General features: G+C 54.0%; 2 protein-coding genes across 5 annotated transcripts in view; one reads left to right on the forward strand and one right to left on the reverse strand.

Annotated features, from left to right (window-relative positions):
* upf1 (UPF1 RNA helicase and ATPase) overlaps positions 1-18,848 on the reverse strand; it is a 77,791-nt gene extending 58,943 nt beyond the window's left edge. For both annotated transcript variants that reach the window (XM_070859597.1, XM_070859596.1), the window contains exon 1: positions 18,268-18,848. In XM_070859597.1, the coding sequence (XP_070715698.1) occupies positions 18,268-18,438 (171 nt within the window). In that variant the 5' untranslated portion in view covers positions 18,439-18,848. The remainder of the gene's footprint in view (positions 1-18,267) is intronic.
* Positions 18,548-24,606, forward strand: part of comp (cartilage oligomeric matrix protein) — a 136,523-nt gene continuing 130,464 nt past the window's right edge. The window contains exon 1 of one of the 3 annotated variants that reach the window (XM_070859602.1): positions 18,548-18,661. Coding sequence is in view for 2 of the 3 variants with exons in the window: in XM_070859598.1 (XP_070715699.1) it covers positions 21,896-21,968 (73 nt within the window). In the remaining variant the exon portion in view is untranslated. Of the gene's footprint in view, positions 18,662-20,429; positions 21,969-24,606 lie in introns of those variants that run through there. The other 2 variants (XM_070859598.1, XM_070859600.1) reach the window with 2 other exon arrangements.

Below are 24,606 nucleotides of genomic sequence, written 5' to 3' on the forward strand. Positions count from 1 at the left end.
ATAAAGGTATAAAGCACAGAGATTTAACACTTTCACCATCAAATCCTGTAATTGAAGCCAGGAATTTAAGATAATTGTATTCATGTGTGTTTTGCAGATTACATAAGAACATAAGAATTAGGTGCAGTAGGAGGCCATACAGCCGCTCGAGCCTGCTCCGCCATTCAGTAAGATTAGGGTTGGATCTGCGGCCTCAACTCCACTTTCCTGCACCATCACCAATCCCTTGATTACCAGAGTCCAAGAATCTATCGATCTCGGAATATACTCAGCGATTCAGCATTCACAGCCCTTTAGGGTAGAGAATTCCAAAGATTCACAACCCGCCAAAAGAAAAAAATCTTCCTCATCTCAGTCTTAAATGACAGACCCCTTATCCCGAGACTATGCCCCCTAGTCCAACACTCTCCAGTCAGGCCAAACAGCCTCCTCAGCATCTACCTTGCCAATCCCCATCAGAATCTTATCTGTTTCAGTAAGATCACCATTAAGCTCGACAGAGTATAGGCACAATCTACTCAAACTCTCATCATAGGACAACCCTCTCACCCCAGGAATCAATCTAGTAAACTTTTGTTGCACCAAGACAAGTATATCCTTCCTCAGATATAGAGACCAAACTGTGCACAGTACTCCAGGTGCGGTCTCACCAAGGCCTTGTACAATTCTAGTAAGACTTCCTTATTCTTGTATTCAACCCCCTTGCAATAAAGGGGCCATTTGCCTTCCTAATTGCTTGCTGTACCTGCATGCTAACTCTGTGTTTCCTGTAAGAGGACACCCAAATCTCTCTGAACACCAACATTTAATAGTTTCTCACCATTTAAAAAATATTCTGTTTTTCTATTCTTCCTACCAAAATGAATAATGTCCCCACGTTATACTCCATCTGCCACTTTATTTGCACTCACTTAACCGATCTATACCCTTTTGCAGGCTGTGTCCTCCTCACAATTACAATTGTTGCACATAGATCATTTATTTCAGCCACTGCACTGAATCCTGCAGAGAGCACAGCTCTGAAGCCTTGGAATTTCTCCCACACCCGACCTCAATTATCGATTAATCCACATATCAATCAATGAGCCTTTGCCAATGCACGAGTCTGGGTTATAGTTACTGGGAACTTCCTTTACCAACAGAACTACACTGCGCTGCACAATCCTATTATACAGACACAATAAAATGTGGGCGGTCTCCAGTATCCATCAAAATCAAGCGGGGGCAGGGGCATTTGTGTCTCTATATTGCTGGATATTCCACTCTATCACTAAATAGTCAAGAGCCAGCTGCAATACTTTCATGTAATAGGCTGTCGATAATGTTCACAAAAGACAGTAAATCCTTTTTAACATGTAACCGAAAAAGTATTAACTTTATACAGCATATGCCACGTACTACAGTGATCACAGTGGCACACTAATCTACCTCTCCACCGTTGAAAAAAATCCTTGAACACCATCCTTTCAATCGAACTATAAGTCACTTCCAAATTCCACTGTAGCTCTGCACCCACTCCTTTATATTATTTATTTTCACTCCTCCCTGACCCCCAACAAATGCTTTATATTTTTCCTACATTAAAAAGTCACAATATAAATGAAAACTATTGTAATAGAGTGATCGTTACAATATAGTAAAAGATCACGTGGTTTCTTTGACAGTAGCCTCTATCTGCAAAAGATAGTTCATTACTTGGCACAGTGTACACGGAAAAGCAAATACCTGTGCTGTGCCTCAAGTGACACTAGCAATCCCATCGTGAGCACTGCACAAAAGGAGGACTTTGTTAGTATCTGCTGCACGTTACCCCATGTTGCACGGTAAGAACTTGTACGCAAAAGCATGAGAAGACATGAATCGCCAAGTCAAATAGTTATTTAAGTCACACAAGGCTTATTATAGATCTAAAAACAAGCTTGCAGCCAAATGTTAAAAAGCTGTAACATAATCTAAGTTATGAGGACTGCATTTTGGTCTTCAGAACCTCGACTGTGTAACAGCCTGTAACATGCTTCTGGACTAACTGCATAAAATGAGACCTGTGTAATGTACAGTTCTGAGGGGACAAATGCAGTCAATCTTCAACACAAGGTCGACTAGATAACATAGCCACTGTTTGTTCAGGTGATAACTTCTAACATGAATGTACAAGAGGAACATTTATAAATCAAAGAAAACAGTCTCTAATATTGTAAAAAAAATTCTGTAGCTCAAAATGAAATTTAGATAATAGAATGCAGAAGGTGCTACAGGCTATGATTCAATCGCTACACTTCCAATTCCTTCAGATCCACTGGTACTTTGACGTCATTGGAGCTCAGCCAAGGCAAGAGAAACCGTATCCTGCGCGATTCATCTGTAAAAACTGCATTTTATATGGCATGTGAAAATGTTCATCCTCCAATTACTCTAACCCCATCAAAAGATTCTCTGAAAAGTAAAAGTCATAATTCAATTAATAAAATACATTCAATGGTTCTTTCCTAAATTTGAGAGAATATAATATGGCTTTATTCCGTGGTGCAAATGTAGGAAGCCCAAGGTACCTGTGGTGCTCACACCTGCTGTACCTGTGACTATCTGCAGTCAGGATTGTAATCAGCTTGTTTCCATCTGTTCCTCTGAAGTGCCCCAGAACACACACAAACACAGGATGGGATTACACTTTTAGAGATATGTTATTATGGTAATAACATTTCTAATAAGGAAATAAACATATTGCCAATATAAACAACATGCACATTAAAATGAGGGCCATGTGATGTGGCTGTAGTTAGGACATAGAGCATAAAGATAAAGTACAGTTTGTACATTGGGTCAGAGGGCATGTGTCAAACACCTCACAATAACCACCTTGTTTAAAGCTGAAAGCTGTCACCAGCCTTCCTGCTTCCTGTGAAATGGCAATCCCAGGCCTCCCTCCACCTTCTCATCGAGTCAACAGGCTGTCTACCAAGACTGGAACACATTCCCCCACTGGTCACTGAACATAAATTTAAGATTAGCACCTAAAGAGGTAGAGATCAGAATGTCGTAATGTGAAGGGTTGGAATGTCAGGACCTCCCCACCCCTCAGCCTCTGAGAAGTACCACCGAACTCTTTCTACATTAAAAAAATGCAAGTCCTTGTTCAATGTCTGACCTGAAACAAGTGCTGGAAACAGAATTCACAACTGCTTTTGAAAGGGAGTGGATAAATATTTGAAAAAGAAAAATGTTAAGGGCTACGGGAATTGCACTAAGTGAATAGCGTTTCAGAGACAAGTGTGATGAGTTGAATGGTCCCCTCCTGTGCTGTAGCTCGAAGAACTCAGAGCAATTCAGTGACCAGCAGTCTGGATGTAGAAGTAAAAACCCCAAAACTGCACCCAAGTAAATGGTGCATGAACAGAAACAGCGCAAGTGGAATGTGTCAGCCGTGGCTCAGTAGGTAGCACCCTCACCCGAGTCAAAAGGTCGTGGGTTCAAGTCTCACTCCAGAAACTTGAGCACAAAAATCTAGGCCGAGACTCCAGCACAGTACTGAGGGAGCGCAGCACTGTCGGAGGTGGCATCTCTGGGATGAGACGTTAAACCGAGGCCCTGCCTGTTCTCAGGTGGATGTAAAATATCCCGTGGTTCAATTTCGAAGAGCAGGGGAGTTAACCCTGGTGTTCTGGCCAATAATTATTCCTCAATCAACAGCACTAAAACAGATCATCTGGTCAGTATCGCGTTGCTATTTGTGGGAGCTTGCTGTGCGCAAATTGGCTGCTACATTTCCTACATTACAACCGTGACTACGCTTCAAAAAGTACTTCATTGACTGTAAAACGCTTTGAGATGCCCGGTTGCCATGAAATGTGCTATAGAAATGCAAGTCATATATTTTTTTTTAAATCAAATTACTGGATGTTAGCAGGAATGTAAAATGGGAATACAAAATAAGCAGAGAACGCCTGACTTTAAAATGGGAACAATACCACGTGCGTGCTGTGATCTGATTGTCCCCAGGTCCTTAATCCCCACTTCACCAGAAGACTACACTCCAGCTTTGACTCCTCACGTGCAAGTCCATGGGAGATTAACTAGTAAGTTGTATATTTTATGTGCGAACCTTAACATGCGCCCTCCTTTTGATTCTTTAAAAAAGATTTATCAGCAGCAGGTAGTGTTACCAAGATCACCAATATAAATTGTGTAACTAATCAACAAGCAGGATTCAAGCGTCATACCTGTAAGGTTACATCAGAAAGTAATCCGCAAAATTAATGTGGGAAATGTAACCTGGAATAACTTCAGAGAAAGCAGCCAGGGAAGTCTGCCTTCGATCTGGCGCCCAGAGCAAATGCCTTCAAATTAAAATGATCCAAACTCACCTGGCCCTCCCTGACCACACAGACCAGTGATCGGAAGACACAATGGAGACCCTTCATGTGCAGAGGTGAATTGATGAGTAGGATTTGATATGATCACACCTTCCAACCCTGGAAGATCATGGCCTTGGGGGGGGGGGGGAGGAAGGAGAGAGGGTGGGCGGGGAGGGGAGAGAGGGTGGGCGGGGAGGGGAGAGAGGGTGGGCGGGGAGGGGAGAGAGGGTGGGCGGGGAGGGGAGAGAGGGTGGGCGGGGAGGGGAGAGAGGGTGGGCGGGGAGGGGAGAGAGGGTGGGCGGGGAGGGGAGAGAGGGTGGGCGGGGAGGGGAGAGAGGGTGGGCGGGGAGGGGAGAGAGGGTGGGCGGGGAGGGGAGAGAGAGTGGGCGGGGAGGGGAGAGAGAGTGGGCGGGGAGGGGAGAGAGAGTGGGCGGGGAGGGGAGAGAGAGTGGGCGGGGAGGGGAGAGAGAGTGGGCGGGGAGGGGAGAGAGAGTGGGCGGGGAGGGGAGAGAGAGTGGGCGGGGAGGGGAGAGAGAGTGGGCGGGGAGGGGAGAGAGAGTGGGCGGGGAGGGGAGAGAGAGTGGGCGGGGAGGGGAGAGAGAGTGGGCGGGGAGGGGAGAGAGAGTGGGCGGGGAGGGGAGAGAGAGTGGGCGGGGAGGGGAGAGAGAGTGGGCGGGGAGGGGAGAGAGAGTGGGCGGGGAGGGGAGAGAGAGTGGGCGGGGAGGGGAGAGAGAGTGGGCGGGGAGGGGAGAGAGAGTGGGCGGGGAGGGGAGAGAGAGTGGGCGGGGAGGGGAGAGAGAGTGGGCGGGGAGGGGAGAGAGAGTGGGCGGGGAGGGGAGAGAGAGTGGGCGGGGAGGGGAGAGAGAGTGGGCGGGGAGGGGAGAGAGAGTGGGCGGGGAGGGGAGAGAGAGTGGGCGGGGAGGGGAGAGAGAGTGGGCGGGGAGGGGAGAGAGAGTGGGCGGGGAGGGGAGAGAGAGTGGGCGGGGAGGGGAGAGAGAGTGGGCGGGGAGGGGAGAGAGAGTGGGCGGGGAGGGGAGAGAGAGTGGGCGGGGAGGGGAGAGAGAGTGGGCGGGGAGGGGAGAGAGAGTGGGCGGGGAGGGGAGAGAGAGTGGGCGGGGAGGGGAGAGAGAGTGGGCGGGGAGGGGAGAGAGAGTGGGCGGGGAGGGGAGAGAGAGTGGGCGGGGAGGGGAGAGAGAGTGGGCGGGGAGGGGAGAGAGAGTGGGCGGGGAGGGGAGAGAGAGTGGGCGGGGAGGGGAGAGAGAGTGGGCGGGGAGGGGAGAGAGAGTGGGCGGGGAGGGGAGAGAGAGTGGGCGGGGAGGGGAGAGAGAGTGGGCGGGGAGGGGGAGAGAGAGTGGGCGGGGAGGGGAGAGAGAGTGGGCGGGGAGGGGAGAGAGAGTGGGCGGGGAGGGGAGAGAGAGTGGGCGGGGAGGGGAGAGAGAGTGGGCGGGGAGGGGAGAGAGAGTGGGCGGGGAGGGGAGAGAGAGTGGGCGGGGAGGGGAGAGAGAGTGGGCGGGGAGGGGAGAGAGAGTGGGCGGGGAGGGGAGAGAGAGTGGGCGGGGAGGGGAGAGAGAGTGGGCGGGGAGGGGAGAGAGAGTGGGCGGGGAGGGGAGAGAGAGTGGGCGGGGAGGGGAGAGAGAGTGGGCGGGGAGGGGAGAGAGAGTGGGCGGGGAGGGGAGAGAGAGTGGGCGGGGAGGGGAGAGAGAGTGGGCGGGGAGGGGAGAGAGAGTGGGCGGGGAGGGGAGAGAGAGTGGGCGGGGAGGGGAGAGAGAGTGGGCGGGGAGGGGAGAGAGAGTGGGCGGGGAGGGGAGAGAGAGTGGGCGGGGAGGGGAGAGAGAGTGGGCGGGGAGGGGAGAGAGAGTGGGCGGGGAGGGGAGAGAGAGTGGGCGGGGAGGGGAGAGAGAGTGGGCGGGGAGGGGAGAGAGAGTGGGCGGGGAGGGGAGAGAGAGTGGGCGGGGAGGGGAGAGAGAGTGGGCGGGGAGGGGAGAGAGAGTGGGCGGGGAGGGGAGAGAGAGTGGGCGGGGAGGGGAGAGAGAGTGGGCGGGGAGGGGAGAGAGAGTGGGCGGGGAGGGGAGAGAGAGTGGGCGGGGAGGGGAGAGAGAGTGGGCGGGGAGGGGAGAGAGAGTGGGCGGGGAGGGGAGAGAGAGTGGGCGGGGAGGGGAGAGAGAGTGGGCGGGGAGGGGAGAGAGAGTGGGCGGGGAGGGGAGAGAGAGTGGGCGGGGAGGGGAGAGAGAGTGGGCGGGGAGGGGGAGAGAGAGTGGGCGGGGAGGGGAGAGAGAGTGGGCGGGGAGGGGAGAGAGAGTGGGCGGGGAGGGGAGAGAGAGTGGGCGGGGAGGGGAGAGAGAGTGGGCGGGGAGGGGAGAGAGAGTGGGCGGGGAGGGGAGAGAGAGTGGGCGGGGAGGGGAGAGAGAGTGGGCGGGGAGGGGAGAGAGAGTGGGCGGGGAGGGGAGAGAGAGTGGGCGGGGAGGGGAGAGAGAGTGGGCGGGGAGGGGAGAGAGAGTGGGCGGGGAGGGGAGAGAGAGTGGGCGGGGAGGGGAGAGAGAGTGGGCGGGGAGGGGAGAGAGAGTGGGCGGGGAGGGGAGAGAGAGTGGGCGGGGAGGGGAGAGAGAGTGGGCGGGGAGGGGAGAGAGAGTGGGCGGGGAGGGGAGAGAGAGTGGGCGGGGAGGGGAGAGAGAGTGGGCGGGGAGGGGAGAGAGAGTGGGCGGGGAGGGGAGAGAGAGTGGGCGGGGAGGGGAGAGAGAGTGGGCGGGGAGGGGAGAGAGAGTGGGCGGGGAGGGGGAGAGAGAGTGGGCGGGGAGGGGAGAGAGAGTGGGCGGGGAGGGGAGAGAGAGTGGGCGGGGAGGGGAGAGAGAGTGGGCGGGGAGGGGAGAGAGAGTGGGCGGGGAGGGGAGAGAGAGTGGGCGGGGAGGGGAGAGAGAGTGGGCGGGGAGGGGAGAGAGAGTGGGCGGGGAGGGGAGAGAGAGTGGGCGGGGAGGGGAGAGAGAGTGGGCGGGGAGGGGAGAGAGAGTGGGCGGGGAGGGGAGAGAGAGTGGGCGGGGAGGGGAGAGAGAGTGGGCGGGGAGGGGAGAGAGAGTGGGCGGGGAGGGGAGAGAGAGTGGGCGGGGAGGGGAGAGAGAGTGGGCGGGGAGGGGAGAGAGAGTGGGCGGGGAGGGGAGAGAGAGTGGGCGGGGAGGGGAGAGAGAGTGGGCGGGGAGGGAGAGAGAGTGGGCGGGGAGGGGAGAGAGAGTGGGCGGGGAGGGGAGAGAGAGTGGGCGGGGAGGGGAGAGAGAGTGGGCGGGGAGGGGAGAGAGAGTGGGCGGGGAGGGGAGAGAGAGTGGGCGGGGAGGGGAGAGAGAGTGGGCGGGGAGGGGAGAGAGAGTGGGCGGGGAGGGGAGAGAGAGTGGGCGGGGAGGGGAGAGAGAGTGGGCGGGGAGGGGAGAGAGAGTGGGCGGGGAGGGGAGAGAGAGTGGGCGGGGAGGGGAGAGAGAGTGGGCGGGGAGGGGAGAGAGAGTGGGCGGGGAGGGGAGAGAGAGTGGGCGGGGAGGGGAGAGAGAGTGGGCGGGGAGGGGAGAGAGAGTGGGCGGGGAGGGGAGAGAGAGTGGGGAGAGAGAGTGGGCGGGGAGGGGAGAGAGAGTGGGCGGGGAGGGGAGAGAGAGTGGGCGGGGAGGGGAGAGAGAGTGGGCGGGGAGGGGAGAGAGAGTGGGCGGGGAGGGGAGAGAGAGTGGGCGGGGAGGGGAGAGAGAGTGGGCGGGGAGGGGAGAGAGAGTGGGCGGGGAGGGGAGAGAGAGTGGGCGGGGAGGGGAGAGAGAGTGGGCGGGGAGGGGAGAGAGAGTGGGCGGGGAGGGGAGAGAGAGTGGGCGGGGAGGGGAGAGAGAGTGGGCGGGGAGGGGAGAGAGAGTGGGCGGGGAGGGGAGAGAGAGTGGGCGGGGAGGGGAGAGAGAGTGGGCGGGGAGGGGGAGAGAGAGTGGGCGGGGAGGGGAGAGAGAGTGGGCGGGGAGGGGAGAGAGAGTGGGCGGGGAGGGGAGAGAGAGTGGGCGGGGAGGGGAGAGAGAGTGGGCGGGGAGGGGAGAGAGAGTGGGCGGGAGGGGAGAGAGAGTGGGCGGGGAGGGGAGAGAGAGTGGGCGGGGAGGGGAGAGAGAGTGGGCGGGGAGGGGAGAGAGAGTGGGCGGGGAGGGGAGAGAGAGTGGGCGGGGAGGGGAGAGAGAGTGGGCGGGGAGGGGAGAGAGAGTGGGCGGGGAGGGGAGAGAGAGTGGGCGGGGAGGGGAGAGAGAGTGGGCGGGGAGGGGAGAGAGAGTGGGCGGGGAGGGGAGAGAGAGTGGGCGGGGAGGGGAGAGAGAGTGGGCGGGGAGGGGAGAGAGAGTGGGCGGGGAGGGGAGAGAGAGTGGGCGGGGAGGGGAGAGAGAGTGGGCGGGGAGGGGAGAGAGAGTGGGCGGGGAGGGGAGAGAGAGTGGGCGGGGAGGGGAGAGAGAGTGGGCGGGGAGGGGAGAGAGAGTGGGCGGGGAGGGGAGAGAGAGTGGGCGGGGAGGGGAGAGAGAGTGGGCGGGGAGGGGAGAGAGAGTGGGCGGGGAGGGGAGAGAGAGTGGGCGGGGAGGGGAGAGAGAGTGGGCGGGGAGGGGAGAGAGAGTGGGCGGGGAGGGGAGAGAGAGTGGGCGGGGAGGGGAGAGAGAGTGGGCGGGGAGGGGAGAGAGAGTGGGCGGGGAGGGGAGAGAGAGTGGGCGGGGAGGGGAGAGAGAGTGGGCGGGGAGGGGAGAGAGAGTGGGCGGGGAGGGGAGAGAGAGTGGGCGGGGAGGGGAGAGAGAGTGGGCGGGGAGGGGAGAGAGAGTGGGCGGGGAGGGGAGAGAGAGTGGGCGGGGAGGGGAGAGAGAGTGGGCGGGGAGGGGAGAGAGAGTGGGCGGGGAGGGGAGAGAGAGTGGGCGGGGAGGGGAGAGAGAGTGGGCGGGGAGGGGAGAGAGAGTGGGCGGGGAGGGGAGAGAGAGTGGGCGGGGAGGGGAGAGAGAGTGGGCGGGGAGGGGAGAGAGAGTGGGCGGGGAGGGGAGAGAGAGTGGGCGGGGAGGGGAGAGAGAGGGGGCGGGGAGGGGAGAGAGAGTGGGCGGGGAGGGGAGAGAGAGTGGGCGGGGAGGGGAGAGAGAGTGGGCGGGGAGGGGAGAGAGAGTGGGCGGGGAGGGGAGAGAGAGTGGGCGGGGAGGGGAGAGAGAGTGGGCGGGGAGGGGAGAGAGAGTGGGCGGGGAGGGGAGAGAGAGTGGGCGGGGAGGGGAGAGAGAGTGGGCGGGGAGGGGAGAGGAGAGAGAGTGGGCGGGGAGGAGAGAGAGGGAGAGAGAGATCAGATGGTAGGACTGGACGAAATGCGGAAACCACGACACTGTCGCTATTCACTTCATACCCAGTAAACCGGTTAACAATCAGTGACCCACACACAATGCCCCATCTGTGGTGAGGGGAGGGGGAAGAGAGAGAATGTCAGGAACTTGGGCGGTGGGGGGAGGAAATTATTTGGGATTACGAGAGGGTCTTAAACCGTGAGATTGAGCCCTGTCTGTTCCAAGTGAACTCTGTCTGGAGTCGACAGTCAGAATGGCTCAAATTACACTTTGCAAAGAAACTGCTGGGTGTATCTTATCCTCCAAGAGGACCAATCAGCAATCAGGACTGGTCATCAAAGAGGCCCAATCAGAACTTTAGGTGTTGCAAATAAATGAGTCCACTGAACAGCGAGCAGTCGAATGTCAACTCAGAGCGGAAGATTGTTTGTAGATATTAAAAATTGTTCACGGGTGATGAAATGTCCTGTGTCCACACGGTATGCTCTGTTTATACGAAAAGTTGGGAAATTGTAATGCAAAATCTAGAAGGTACTTTAAAATATCCAGTCAGGTGAAGCAGCGGCTCCAGAAAGGCTGCAGCTGCCTTACGTGGTCTCCTCGACCTTAAAGTAATTAAAATGAAAAATACAAGAAATAAAACCAGAGCAGAACAGGCCATTCAGCCCATCGTGTCTGTGCTGACTCTTTGAAAGAGCGATCCAATTAGGCGCACTCCCCATCCCAAGTATTTATCTAATTCCCTTTTGAATGTTACTACTGAAGCTGCTTCCACCACCCTTTCAGGCAGTGCATTCCAGATCATAACTCGCTACGTCAAAAAAAACTCTCACCTCCCCTCTGGTTTTTTTTGCCAATTATCTCAAATCTGTTACTGACCCCTGCCAATGAAAACAGTTTCTTCTTATCAAAACCTCTCAATCAAATCTCCCCTTAACCATCTCTGCTCCAAGGAGAACAATCCCAGCTTCTTCAGTCTCTCCACATAACTGACGTCCCTCACCCGTGGATTATTGAAACTCTTTTCCCTGAAGTAAATCCTGCAATATCAGCAACACAGGAACTTGCCCTGAGCACATCAGTCTCCAATCAGCTATACTGAATTAGCATTCTCACCTCTGGGTCAGAAGGCTATGGGTTCAAGACCCACTCCAGGATAAACATAATCTAGGGTGATACACTGGTGCTGCACTGAGTGAGTCGTACACTACCGGAGCAGCCATGAGATGTTAAACAGAATCTCCGTCTATCTGGGTGCATGTTAAAGATCCCATGTTTCAATTTAACGGTTAAAACAGCTGCTGCCAGGCATGTGCCCCAAATATAATGTGTCACCGAGCCTTTGGGGTCTGAAGAAAAGGGTCTTTTTATTTCAGTTGCTGTTCTTGGGGTACACCATGCCATTCTAACCACCCATAGATAACTTGAATGAGATCATTGGAGCATGACCCGGTTGGAAGGCCAATGGAACGCCAACCACAAACACTGTGGCTTCACTATACCGTGTACTGAAGTGAAGCAAGTTCCAAATCTCTGCCAGCCTTTTGTGAAGAGACACTGACCCCCATATGCTGGGGACAGAGGAGAAGAAACCAGACACATCCACGTGAACCAGGGGGCAGAAAAGAATGAGAAAGAAACAATAGACAGAGGCACATGGCCATTTGGCAGGGTGGGATGGGGGAAGCAAGGTGCAATGTCAGTAAACGATACCTTGGGACTTTTGCAGTGATATAGCAGCACTGGCAGAGGCCTGGAGCAGGTGCCCTGCACACCCTCTTTGTTGGGAATGGTGTGTGAGAGGTGGAGGGGCCAAAGAAAATACCGTTGAGAAATGGACTTAACCATGCGAGAGAGAAATAAGTAGCACGTGGACAGTGTAAGGCGGTGATCGTTTCATGCAATTCCCACGTCAAACTGCAGGAGTGTAGCTTGAGCAGTTTATAACAACCATGTTTGAAAATCAGATAAGATTTGATATTCATTATTTTGAACAATATATGCATCCTATTGTACACGGAGGAGTTTAAATAGTTTATGAGCTAGCAGGAGTCAGTGAAGGTGTCAAATGCTAGCACACTCCATGTCCTTGGCGCACAGCAATAGTTACACAAGAGGATGATGATTGTGACATTTCTGCAACTTAAAAATCGAGAAACATTCTGATTAGCAAATGTTATACATCAAACATGCTACAATCAATCATTCAGTAAGGCCTCAATCAAGAGTTACATTTCACCATACAGTCACACACCGACATCTGCTTAGAGATCAACATCATCACATCTGGGATCGGTGGGTACACACCATTTTATTTGCAGAGTAAGGGCTCAGGGCTGGTTCTACTGTCGCACAAACAGATTCAGGAATGAGTGTGCTGAAGCAACCCACCACTTATGCCACCAGTGGATTATAATCATCACATTCGCTGGAGTCCCTTGTACACAAATTCTACATCATCGTGTGCCAAATTCAACATTTCCTACATAATAAGATCGTTCTTGTTCAGATCCCTAAAAGGCTGCAGACAGCAGAACATTGGACGAGTCAGCAACGGCCCTGTGCCGGAGCGAGATGTCTATTTCTCAATGCATGCCCTCTTGTTCTCGATTCCTCAGATATCTCCAAGCTTTAACCAGCTTTAGGTGACAAACCTGAACCCACTCAAACTTCAGCCTGCGGGAGAACGGGTGGATTCGCCCTTCTAGGACGAGTCCAGCCCAAACTGATGGTCTGCCTATTGACTGGTATCTCTTACGTCTGCCTGAGAGAGCCTCGGTTTAACATCTCATCTGAAAGACAGCACCTCCGACAGTGTAGCACTCCCTCAGCACTGCACTCGGAGTGTCAGCCTGGAGTTTGTGCTCACTTCTCTGGAGTGGGACCCGAACCCACAACCTTTTGACTCAGAGGCGAATGTGCTGCCCACTGAGCCACGGCTGGCTCGGTTAAGATTTGAACACGGATCGCTGGATTCAAAGTCGAGAGTGCTCACCATTACACCATTTAACCGTTGTGTGCAATGAGCACAGGTGACAAATTTGCACAAATTGACAGCATCACCAAGAGGCTAGACCTACTGGTGTGGAAGGTAGAGAAATTCTATTGATAAGTGACTTTGCTGGGTAGAGTAATGAGAGTTTTACTAATCAGTGTCACAGCAGTGGGAGGCATTCAAGGAGGAAATAGTGAGAGTTCAGAGAATGTTCCCTTAAAGAAAAAGGTGGGGCTAAGAAATCTAGATGTCAAGAGATAAAAGAATAAAAGGGAAGCTTATGACAGATACCGAGGGCTCAATACTGCAGAAACCCTAGGAGTACAGAAAGTGTAGGGGTGAAATTAAAAAGGAAAATAGGTAAGCAAAGAGGGAGCATGAAGAAATATTGGAAAGTAAAATCAAGGAAAATCCAAAGATATTTTATAAATATATTAAGAGCAAGAGGATAACTAAAGAGTAGGGCCTATTAGGGACCATAAAGGTAATGTGTGTGTGGAGATGAAGACATGGGTATGGTTCTTAATTAATACTTTGCGTGTTTTCACAAAAGAGAGAGGTAATACAGACATTGTAATCAGAGAGGAGGAGTGTGAAATATTAGATGAAATAAACAGAGAGAGAGGAAGTATTAAGGGGTTTAGCAGTGTTGAAAGTGGATAAATCCCCAGGCCTGGATGAAATGTATCCCAGGCAGCGAAGAGAAGCAAGAGAGGAAATAGCAGAGGCTCTGACCATCATTTTCCATTCCTCACTGGCTACAGGTGTGATGCCAGAGGACTGCTAACATTGTACTGTTGTTTAAAAAGGGAGAAAGGGATAGACCGAGTAATTACAGGCCAGTCAGCCGGACCTCGGTGGCGAGAACATTATTGGAAAATTTTTTGAGGGACAGGATAAATCTTCATTTAGAAAGACACGGATTAATCAAGGACAGTCAGCATGGATGTGTTATGGGAAGGTCGCATCTGACTAACTTGATTGAATTTTTTGAGGAGGCAACAAGAAGGATCGACGAGGGCAGTGCGTTTGAGGGAGCCTACATGGATTTCAGCAAAACTTTTGATAAGGTCCCACATAGCACACTGGTCACAAATGTAAAAACCCATGGAATCCAAGGCGAAGTGGCAAGTTGGATCCAAAATTGGCTCAGAGGCAGGAAGCAAAGGGTAATAGTCAATGGCTGTTGTTGCGACTGGAAGGCTGTTTCCAGTGGGATTCCACAGGGCTCAGTATTGGGTCCCTTGCTGTGTGTGGTATATATCAATGATTTGGACTTGAATGTAGGGGATATGATTAAGAAGTTTGCAGATGATACAAAAATAGGCTGTGTGGTTGATAATGAAGAAGAAAGCTGTAGATTGCAGGAAGATATCAATGAACTGGTCAGGTGGGCAGAACAGTGGCAAATGGAATTCAATCCGGAGAAGTGTGGGGTAATGCATTTGGGGAGGGGCAACAAGGCAGGGGAATACACAATAAATGGTAAGACACTGAGAAGTGCAGAGGAACTGAGGGACCTTGGACTGTGTGTCCACAGATCCCTGAAGGTAGCAGGAAAAGGTTGTTAAGGTGGCATAAGGGATACTTCCCTTTATTAGCTGGGGAATAGAATACAAGAGCAGGGAGGTTATGCTTGAACTGTACAAAACACTAGTTAGGCCACAGCAAGAGTACTGCGTGGAGTTCTGGTCACCACAGTACAAGAAAGATGCGATTGCACTAGAGAGGGTACAGAGGAGATTTATGAGAATGTTGCCTGGACTGGACGATTTTTAGCTATGAGGAAAGATTAGATAGGCTGGGGTTGTTTTCTTTGGAACAGAGAAGGCTGAGGGGTGACCTAATTGAGGTGTATAAAATTATGAGGGGATAGGAAGGACCTATTCCCCTAAGCAGAGGGGTCAATAACCAAGGGGCATAGAATCATAGAAATTTACAGCATGGAAGGATGCCATTTCAGCCTATCGAGTCCACACCAGCCGACCAAGAGCTATCTAGCCTAATTCCACCTTCCAACTCTTGGTCCGTAGCCCTGTAGGTTATGGCACTTCAATTGCACATCCATAGGTTTAAAGTAAGTGGTAGGAGGGTGGTGGTGATCTGGAACTCATTGCCTGAAAGAGTGGCAGAGGCAGAAACCCTCATAGCATTTAAAAAAGTACTTGGATAGAGTGCTGTAACCTACGGACGAAGAGCTGGAAAATGGGATTATGCTGGATAGCTCTGTCGGCTGGTACGGACATGATGGGCCGAATGGCCTCCTTCTGTGCTGTAAATTTCTATAACATAAGAAATAGCAGGAGTCGGCCATTTGGCCCTTCAAGCCTGCTCCGCCATTCAACAAGATCATGGCTGATGTTCTACCTCAAATCCACCTTCCCACACTATTCCTATATCCCTGGATTCCCGTAATGTCCAAAAAAAATCGATCTATCTTGAATATGCTCAACGACTGAGCCTCCACAGCTCTGGGGCAGAGAATTCCAAAGATTCCTAACCTTTTGAGTGAAGAAATTTCTCATCTCAGTCCTAAATGGCCGACCCCTTATTCTGAGGCTGTGACCCTGTGTTCTCGATTCCCCAGCTAGGGGAAACATTTTCTCAGCATTAACCCTGTCAAGCCTCTTAAGAATTTTATATGTTTTAATTAGATCACCTCCCATGCTTCTAAACTATAGGGAATATAGGCCTAGCCTACTCAATCTCTCCTCACAGGGCAATCCCCTCATCCCAGGAACCAGACTAGTGAACCTTCTTTGCACTCCCTTCAAGATTCACTAGACTGTTTGCGCTTGCACTAGAAGTCAGGTGAGAAAATTTGCTCCAATCCCTAGCATGAATACCCTTCACCTTGACCAGCACAAGTCACCAAAAACACCATTTTGCTAGACAAGCATTTTAATTCTTACCAACAGCAGATCCAGCCATTCACCCAACAATTTCTGCCGTCTTGGAGATCGACAGAGAGGTACGTAAACAGGTAAGTTGGGCTGACGCAGAATATACCCTAAACAGCCATGGTCCCTTCTCATTACTTCACCCTACACTACACACCTGTCACACAGCAAATCAAACACAAAACATCTTCACCAGCAGCCACTCGAGTCAGACTGCACTGAAAAAGAAATGTCCACAGACAGCTCACAACAATCAAGAAGTGTTGCAATACTAGGAAGTAAATTAAAGTTTATTGTATGGTATTTTTCTGCTCAGTAATGCAATATCCATCAGAGAAACGAGAATAATCCCAGCAATTACCCTCTTCCCAGATTCATTTTCAGAATATTACCATGCTCCAAGATAACAGAGGGAGAGCTGTGGCTCCTTCAGACCTGCATGCTGGTGAGATGAAGTGTTTAATAGCAGGCGTGGCAGGATACCACTTTGCATCTCAGTCCTTGCCTCAATTCTGGACTTGTCATTCAGCACCCCAACATCATGGGGCACAGGGGAGCATCACGTAGAGTACTGAATCAGTGCCAGGCGTGGGCCTAGAGGCAGCCGAGGCCAGCCCACACTGCGATATGTGTGCGTAAGAGGTCCGTGCAGCAGAACTAGTCTCCTTGATTGATCCTTGCCACTGGACCAAGACCTAGCTCTGTCAAACCCGTGTGGTGGCTGGTGTGCAACGGCCACCAGACATTAAAAAAAATCCACGCACAGGCATCTTCCACCCTTCAGAATGTAGTTCGGGATCTGTATATTTGGTCCTTCATTGAAACACCTCTGAACACTTATTGGCATGGAAGAAAGTCATCCTTGATACGAGGGACCGCCTATGATGATGATCCATCCTCGACACTGGGATATTAAATATATTTCAGACACAACGTAATTTTCCAACGTAATTCCTCCCAGTTTATTACACAATTGATGTGGTATTTACAGCAGCCTCAGAGATACACACCACTTTTTAAACAGAACTTCAACCTAGGCCGGTATTAAGGTTCCGTGCAGCATTCCCTCTTAGTTACTGCATCCTCACTACTTTGAAATGAGGACTTAAAAGTATGGTGTTTTACTTTCATTCTCTCCCAGGAACTCAATATGTGGTCACAAATATTTTAAACTAAAAAGAGTGCTTCAAAAGCTTTGTATTAACGGCCATGGGGCCTTGATCCAGACTACGATTACATGAATCACCCACAAGTACTGCACTCCGTTCTAGCGGGTAAATCAAATATCCAATTTCTCTTCCCATCTGCATGCTGGTCCCACTGGTTGCTGTATCTGGACTATACATCTCCCAATCCCTCAGACCACCGACGCTGTAAAACTTGAGGTAAGTCTCAGAATCTTTACATGGAATTTTAATTGTTCTCCTACTTCTGCTGATGCAACTAACTGTCATTTTTAAATACGAAAGGGGATTGTGCAACTTTCCTTGCACCACTGAAACAGGGACAGGGTCTTGTGATGGCTGGGGGGGGGGGGGGCTTCACCTCACGAAAGTGTTCTTGTACCTAGCATCAACTTGTGCCGGAGTCATGAGTTGTTGGGTGCAGCAGACTATATCCAACCGTGTGGCGTTGACAGTGACAACCGAAGTTTGGTCTAATCGAGGTGTATTTTCACACCCCTCCTCGCTGACCCCCGCCCTCCAATCACACTCCTCGCTACAGACCCCCCCCAAAATCACACCCCCCCGAGGCTCCCCAATCACAACCTCAGATTTCCCCCCCCAATCACACCCTCAGGTTTCTCTTCTTTCCCACCCCCCCAATCACACACTCAGATTTCCCCCCCAATCACATCTTCAGATTCCCCTCACCTCCCCGTAGTCTCCCATTACCCCCACAGACCCCTGGGGTGGAATAGTGTGTTGGGAGAACCTCCTCGCTGCACACCCACATAACCCCTGTCCCCCACCCCTCCCTTCCCTCACCCCCACACACCCACCTGTCCCTCACCCCTCACCCCCACACACCCCTCGGCCCTCACCCCCACCCACCTGTCCCTCACCCCCACACCCCTCGGCCCTCACCCCCACCCACCTGTCCCTCACCCCCACACCCCTCGGCCCTCACCCCCACCCACCTGTCCCTCACCCCCACACCCCTCGGCCCTCACCCCCACCCACCTGTCCCTCACCCCCACACCCCTCGGCCCTCACCCCCACACCCCTCACCCCCACCCACCTGTCCCTCAGCCCTCACCCACCTGTCCCTCACCCCCACACCCCTCGGCCCTCACCCCCACACCCCTCACCCACCTGTCCCTCACCCCCACACCCCCCCTGTCCCTCACCCCCACACCCCCCCTGTCCCTCACCCCCACACCCCCCCTGTCCCTCACCCCCACACCCCCCCTGTCCCTCACCCCCACACACCCCCTGGCCCTCACCCCCACACACCCCTCGGCCCTCCCTCCACCCTCACCCCCTCCAGCAGACACCGGCTGGGCGGACCTATTCCCCACCCCCAGGTATCGGCCCGTTGGATGGGGCTTTGGAGCCGCTTCCTGCCGCGACATGTGCGTCTTTTTTCGGCCCCCCCGAGGCCGAGACGGGCCGCACTCTGACCGCCAGGAGCGTCAGGCCCGGGGCCCCGAGCTAGGCCGCACAGCCTGGGCCTAGCGTTATTTCCCCCTCCCCCTTCCTTCCTCCCTCCCTCTTGCTCCTTACCTGCCCGTCGATGGGGCCTTGGCTCTGGCCTTGTGTCTGGGTCTGCGACGGTAAGGTGAAGTCGGTGAACTCGAACTCGGAGCCCTGCGTGTCGGCGCCCAGCAGCTCGGCCTCCTCGGTGTCCAGGAAGGTGAGGGTCTGCGAGCTGGGCCCGTACGCGTCCACACTCATGGCGGCCGCTGGCGGGAGCGCGCACTCGCCCGGCGCGATTCAAAAACCCGGCGGACAACCGCAGCGGCGCGCGCGCCCGGCTCGGCTCGGCTCGGCCCGGGACTGGAGACAGGCGGCGGGATCGGGCCTGGGGCTCGGGGACAGGCGGCGGGCTCGGGCTCGGGCCTGGAGTCCTGCGGTGGGATCGGGCCTGGAGATAGGCGGCGGGCCTCGGGCTCAGTCGGTGAGTCGGGTTCGGGTTCTCGGTGAGACAGGCCTGGGACTCGGGCACAGTCGGTGAAGCGGGCTCGGGGCTCGGGGCTCGGGCTCAGTCGGTGAAGCGGGCTCGGGGCTCGGGTTCTCGGTGAGGCAGGCCGGGCACAGCAACAGCGCGAGAGCCGCAACTCCCCCGCAGCGCTGACGTGGAGCACAGGGAGCCGTGACGTGTACAGCGCCGCCAGGAGGCTCTAGGTTCGCGGTGACGTCATTCGCCCGGCAAGAAGCGATGATGTAATACACAGAAGAAGGGCCCGCTGGAGGCGCCACCGAGTGAGGGTCTCGTCTCCCGCCCCGCTCCGCCGGGAAACGCCTCAACACGCTACCCGGCTGTGGAGAGGAGACGGTAGCGCCCCCCACACCCACCGCCTGTTCCCGCAATCGGGAGTGAGGCCTTGACTGACCGGCCGCCATTTTGTACCCAGAGGACCCCCACCCCAGACCCAGACACCAACCCCCCCCCTCCCCAGAGACCCCCCCCACCCCAGACCCAGACACCAACCCCCCCTCCCCAGAGACCCTCCCCACCTCCCCAGACCCAGACACCAACCCCCCCTCCCCAGAGACCCCCCCCCCACCCCAGACCCAGAGACCAACCCCCCCCCTCCCCAGAGACCCCCCCCACCCCAGACCCAGACACCAACCCCCCCCTCCCCAGAGACCCCCCCCACCCCAGACCCAGAGACCAACCCCCCCCTCCCCAGAGACCCCCCCACCCCCTCCCCAGAGACCAACCCCTCCCCAGACCCAGAGACCCCCACCCCAGACCCAGAGACCAATCCCTCCCCAGACCCAAACCCCCCCCTCCCCAGAGACCCCCCCACCCCAGACCCAGAGACCAACCCCCCCCTCCCCAGAGACCCCCCCACCCCAGACCCAGAGACCAACCCCCCCCCCCTCCCCAGACCCAGAGACCAACCCCTCCCCAGACCCAGAGACCCCCCCCACCCCAGACCCAGAGACCCCCCCCACCCCAGACCCAGAGACCAACCCCCCCCTCCCCAGAGACCCCCACCCCAGACCCAGAGACCAACCCCTCCCCAGACCCAGAGACCCCCACCCCAGACCCAGAGAACACCCCCCCACCCCAGACCCAGAGACCAACCCCCCCCCACCCCAGACCCAGAGACCAACCCCCCCTCCCCAGAGACCCCCCCACCCCAGACCCAGAGACCAACCCCCCCCTCCCCAGAGACCCCCCCCATCCCAGACCCAGAGACCAACCCCTCCCCAGACCCAGAGCCTCCCCCCCACCCCCTGACCCAGAGACCCCAACAACCACAGAGCCAGAGACCAAACCCCCCCCCGACCCCGACCCTCCCCCCGATCCAGAGACCCCCTCCACCCCAGACCCAGAGACCAAACCCCCCCCCCCTCCCCAGACCCAAAGACCCCAGACCCAGCGACCCCCACCCCAGACCCAGAGACCAATCCCCTCCTCCCCAGACCCAGAGATCCCAGACCCAGAGCCTCCCCCCCCCCGACCCAGAGACCCCAGCCCCCAAACCCAGGGCCCCTTACCTCAGACACACACCCACAGACCCAGACCCCCCCTCCCCAGAGCGCCCCCAGATTCAGAGCCCCCTCACCCCCGACCACTGCCCCAGACCCCCCCACCCCAGACACACCCCAGACCCCCCTCCCCAGACCCAGAACCTCCCCCCCAACCCAAACAACCACCCCAGTCCCAGACCCCCCCTCCCCAAAGCGCCCCCAGACCCAGAGCCCCCTCACCCCTGAGTACCGCCCCAGACCCCTCCCCTCAGAGCCTCTCCTCCCCAGATCCAGAGCCTCCCCAGACCCAGTCGTTGCCCCCGCCGGATGGAATTGCCCTTTGGGTTACACAGAGTCCTTTTGAAGTATTTTCTTGGCCTACCCTGAACTCTAGCCCAATGGGGTAATGGGATGGCTTCCTCCTCATGCAGTGTTAGCCCCCCAGTTAATGCCTTTCTGGGTTAATATCCCACTGGTTAATACTCTTCGATATGCTCCCTGGTTACTGCTCCTCTCCCCCAAATGTCACTATTATTTAAAGAGGGAGGGAGTAAGCAGGTAACTACAGACCTGTTAGTTCAACATCAGTTGTGGGAAAGTTGTTGGAATCTTATCATCATAGAAAGGGTGACTGAGCATTTGGACAAGTATAAACTGATCAGAGAGAGTCAGCATGGATTTGTGATGGGGAGACCAATCTAGTTCCATTTTTTGAGGGGGTTTCTAGCAAGGGAAGTGTCTACGGATGAGGTCTGTATGAACTTACAGAGGCTATTTTTAATAAGGTTTCACAAAAATGAGAGCACACAGACTTAGGTAACCTTGTGACATAGATCGGTAATTGATTGGGAGATGAGAGACAGAGAGTAGGGAATTAAGGGAATATCCTCTGCTTGGCAGGATGTGACCAGTGGTGTTCCCCAGGGATCTGTACTCAAGCCTCAGCTTTTCACCATATAGATCAATGACTTGAATGAAGGAATACAGAGTTGTATATCCAAGTTAGGAGGCACTGTAGGTTGTGTAGATGAGAGCAGGAAGTTACCAAGTGACAGGCAGATTAAATAAGCGGGTAAAACTGTGGCAGGTCGATTCAATGTGGGGAGATGAGAGGTCATCTACTTGGATCCAAGAATGACAAGTTGAAATATTTTCTTAATGGCGACAGACTAGGAATTATGGAGGAGCAAAGAAATTTAGCAAAAAGGCTAATAGAATGCTGGCCTTTATCTCAAGGAGGCAGAAATACAAATTTATGCTTCAGCCAGCTGTACTGAACCTTGGTCAGACCTCATCTGGAGTAACTGGATTCAGTTCTGGGTCCCGCACCTCAGGAAGGATATATTGGCCTTGGAGGGAGTGCAGTGCCGAATGATACCAGGATTAAAGGGTTAATTTATGAGGATAGGTTGCATAAACCTGGGTTGTATTCCCTTGAGTTTAGAAGATTGAGGGGCATCTAATTGAGGCTCGAGAGACCAAATAGTCTACTCCTGCTCCTATATCTTATATTTATACTGATAAAGGGATTCGATAGGGTAGATAGAGAGAAACTTTTTCCTCTGGTGGGGAAATCCAGAATAGGCTCAAGGAGCTGAATAGACTTCTCCGGTGGTTCCTATGTCATGCCCCCAATTTGAAATTGCAAACTGGTAAATGTCCCCTCCCCCCAGTTAATGCCCTACTGATTTACTATACCCTCTGGTTAATGCCCCTTTGGCTGCCATCCCACTGTATGGGACATGCTGAGTGTCTGTCGATCGCACGTAGTGGAGCACAAGGTAAGGAGAGGCAATGAAGGCCACTTGGCCCGACTGAGCTTATTTATTCAAAAAGAAAAATTCTACAGTTCCCTATTTCACCACCGTATGTGGCTCACCATGTGTATGGCTTTTACTTCCACCATTCTACCCAAGTCATGATTATTATTTGTATAAATAAATTCTTCCATTAGTCCTAAAATTACTGTCACATTGAGGGATGGTGCATTCTTTCAGGTGAGACATTCAGTGAAGGTTTCGTCTGCCTGTTCAGGTTGGTATAGAAGATCTCATGACTCTCACCATTCAAGAGGATTAAGGGAGTTATCATGGTGTCCTGGCCAAGATTATTCCCTCCTTCTACAAAACAGTTATTGGTCATTCACAGACTTGCTGTTTATGGGATCTTGCTGTGTGCAAATTGGCTGCTACGTTTGCTTACACAACAGTGACAACACTACATTAATTCATTGGACGTGAAGCTTTGGATAGTCCTGCGGGTGTGATAAATGTTGAATAAATGCAAGTTCTTATTTACATTCAGAAAATAAGAAGGACTTACATTTATCTTTGGAATTCTCTGCCTCAGAGGATTCAGCCGTTGAGTATATTCAAGGTTGAGATCGATAGATTTTTGGGCATTAAGGGAATCAAGGAAATTGGGGATAGGGTGGGAAGATGGAGTTGATGCAGTTGATAATAATCAACGTATTTACTGTGGTGTACGAAAGCATGGGCCTTACGCTAAACATCCATAAGACAAAGGTCCTCCACCAGCCTGTCTTCGCCGCACAGCACTGCCCCCCAGTCATCAAGATCCACGGCTCGGCCCTGGACAACGTGGACCACTTCCCATATCTCGGGAGCCTCCTATCAAAAAGAGCAGGCATCGACGACGAGATCCAACACCGCCTCCAGTGCGCCAGTGTAGCCTTCGGCCGCCTGACAAAAAGAGTGTTTGAAGACCAGGCCCTCAAAACTGCCACCAAGTTCCTGGTCTACAGGGCTATAGTAATACCCGCCCTCCTGTATGGCTCAGAGACATGGACCATGTACAGTAGACACCTCAAGTCGCTGGAGAAATATCACCAATGATGTCTCCGCAAGATCCTACAAATCCCCGGGGAGGACAGATGCACCAACATCAGCGTCCTCATTCAGGCTAACATCCTCGGCATTGAAGCACTGACCACACTTGATCAGCTCCGCTGGGCAGGCCACATTGTCCGCATGCCAGACACGAGACTCCCAAAGCAAGTGCTCTATGTGGAGCTCCTTCTCAGCAAGCGAGCCAAAGGTGGGCAACGGAAATGTTACAAGGACACCCTCAAAGCCTCCCTGATAAAGTGCGACATCCCTACTGACACCTGGGAGTCCCTGGCCCAAGACCGCCCTAAGTGGAGAAAGTGCATCTGGGAGGGCACTGAGCACCTCGAGTCTCGACACCGAGAGCATGCAGAAATCAAGCACTGGCAGCGGAAGGAGCGTGCGGCAAACCAGCCTCACCCACCCCTTTCCTCAACGACTATCTGTCCCACCTGTGACAGAGTCTGTGGCTCTTGTATTGGACTGTACAGCCACTAAAGAACTCACTTCAGGAGTGGAAGCAAGTCTTCCTCGATTCCGAGGGACTGCCTATGATGATGAGGAGTTGATGCAGAAGTTCAGCCATGATATTGAATGGTGGCGTAGGCTCGAAGGGCCTATTTCTTATGTTCTTAGATAGCACCTTTTACAACCTCAGGACGTCCCAAAGCTCTCTACAGCCAATGAAGTACTTGTTTGAAGTGCAGTCACTGTCATAATATAGAAAACGTGGCAGCCAATTTGCAGACAGCAAAATCCCACAAATAGCAGTGTGATAATGACCAGTTAATCTGTTCCAGTAATGTTGATGAGGGATAAATATTGGTCAGGTCACTGGGTAGAACGCTCCTGCTCTTCTTGAAAATAGTGCTATGGGATCTTTTAAACCTAAGAGAGCAGGCGGGGTCTTGATTTAACATCTCATCCAAAAGACGGCACTTCCGATAGTGCAGCACTTCCTCAGTCATCATCATCATCATAGGCAGTCCCTCGGAATCGAGGAAGACTTGCTTCCACTCCTAAAGTGAGTTCTTTGGTGGCTGAACAGTCCAATACGAGAGCCACAGACTCTGTCACAGGTGGGACAGAGAGTCGTTGAGGGGAGGGGTGGGTGGGGCTGGTTTGCCGCACGCTCTTTCCGCTGCCTGCGCTTGATTTCTGCATGCTCTTGGCGTTGAGACTCGAGATGCTCAGCGCCCTCTCGGATGCACTTCCTCCATTTAGAGCAGTCTTGGGCCAGGGACTCCCAGATGTCGGTGGGGATGTTGCACTTTATCAGGGAGGCTTTGAGGGTGTCCCTATAGTGTTTCCGCTGCCCACCTTTGGCTCGTTTGCCGTGAAGGAGCTCCAAGTAGAGTACTTGCTTTTGGGAATCTCGTGTCTGGCATGCGGACTATGTGGCCTGCCGAGCGGAGCTGATCGAGTGTGGTCAGTGCTTCAATACTGGGAACGTTGGCCTGAATGAGGACGCTGATGTTGGTGCGCCTGTCCTCCCAGGGGATTTGTAGGATCTTGCAGAGACATCATTGGTGATATTTCTCCAGCACCTTGAGGTGTCTACTGTACGTGGTCC

The sequence above is a fragment of the Pristiophorus japonicus genome, chromosome 18, assembly GCF_044704955.1.
Source record: "Pristiophorus japonicus isolate sPriJap1 chromosome 18, sPriJap1.hap1, whole genome shotgun sequence".
Classification (NCBI taxonomy): domain Eukaryota; kingdom Metazoa; phylum Chordata; class Chondrichthyes; family Pristiophoridae; genus Pristiophorus; species Pristiophorus japonicus.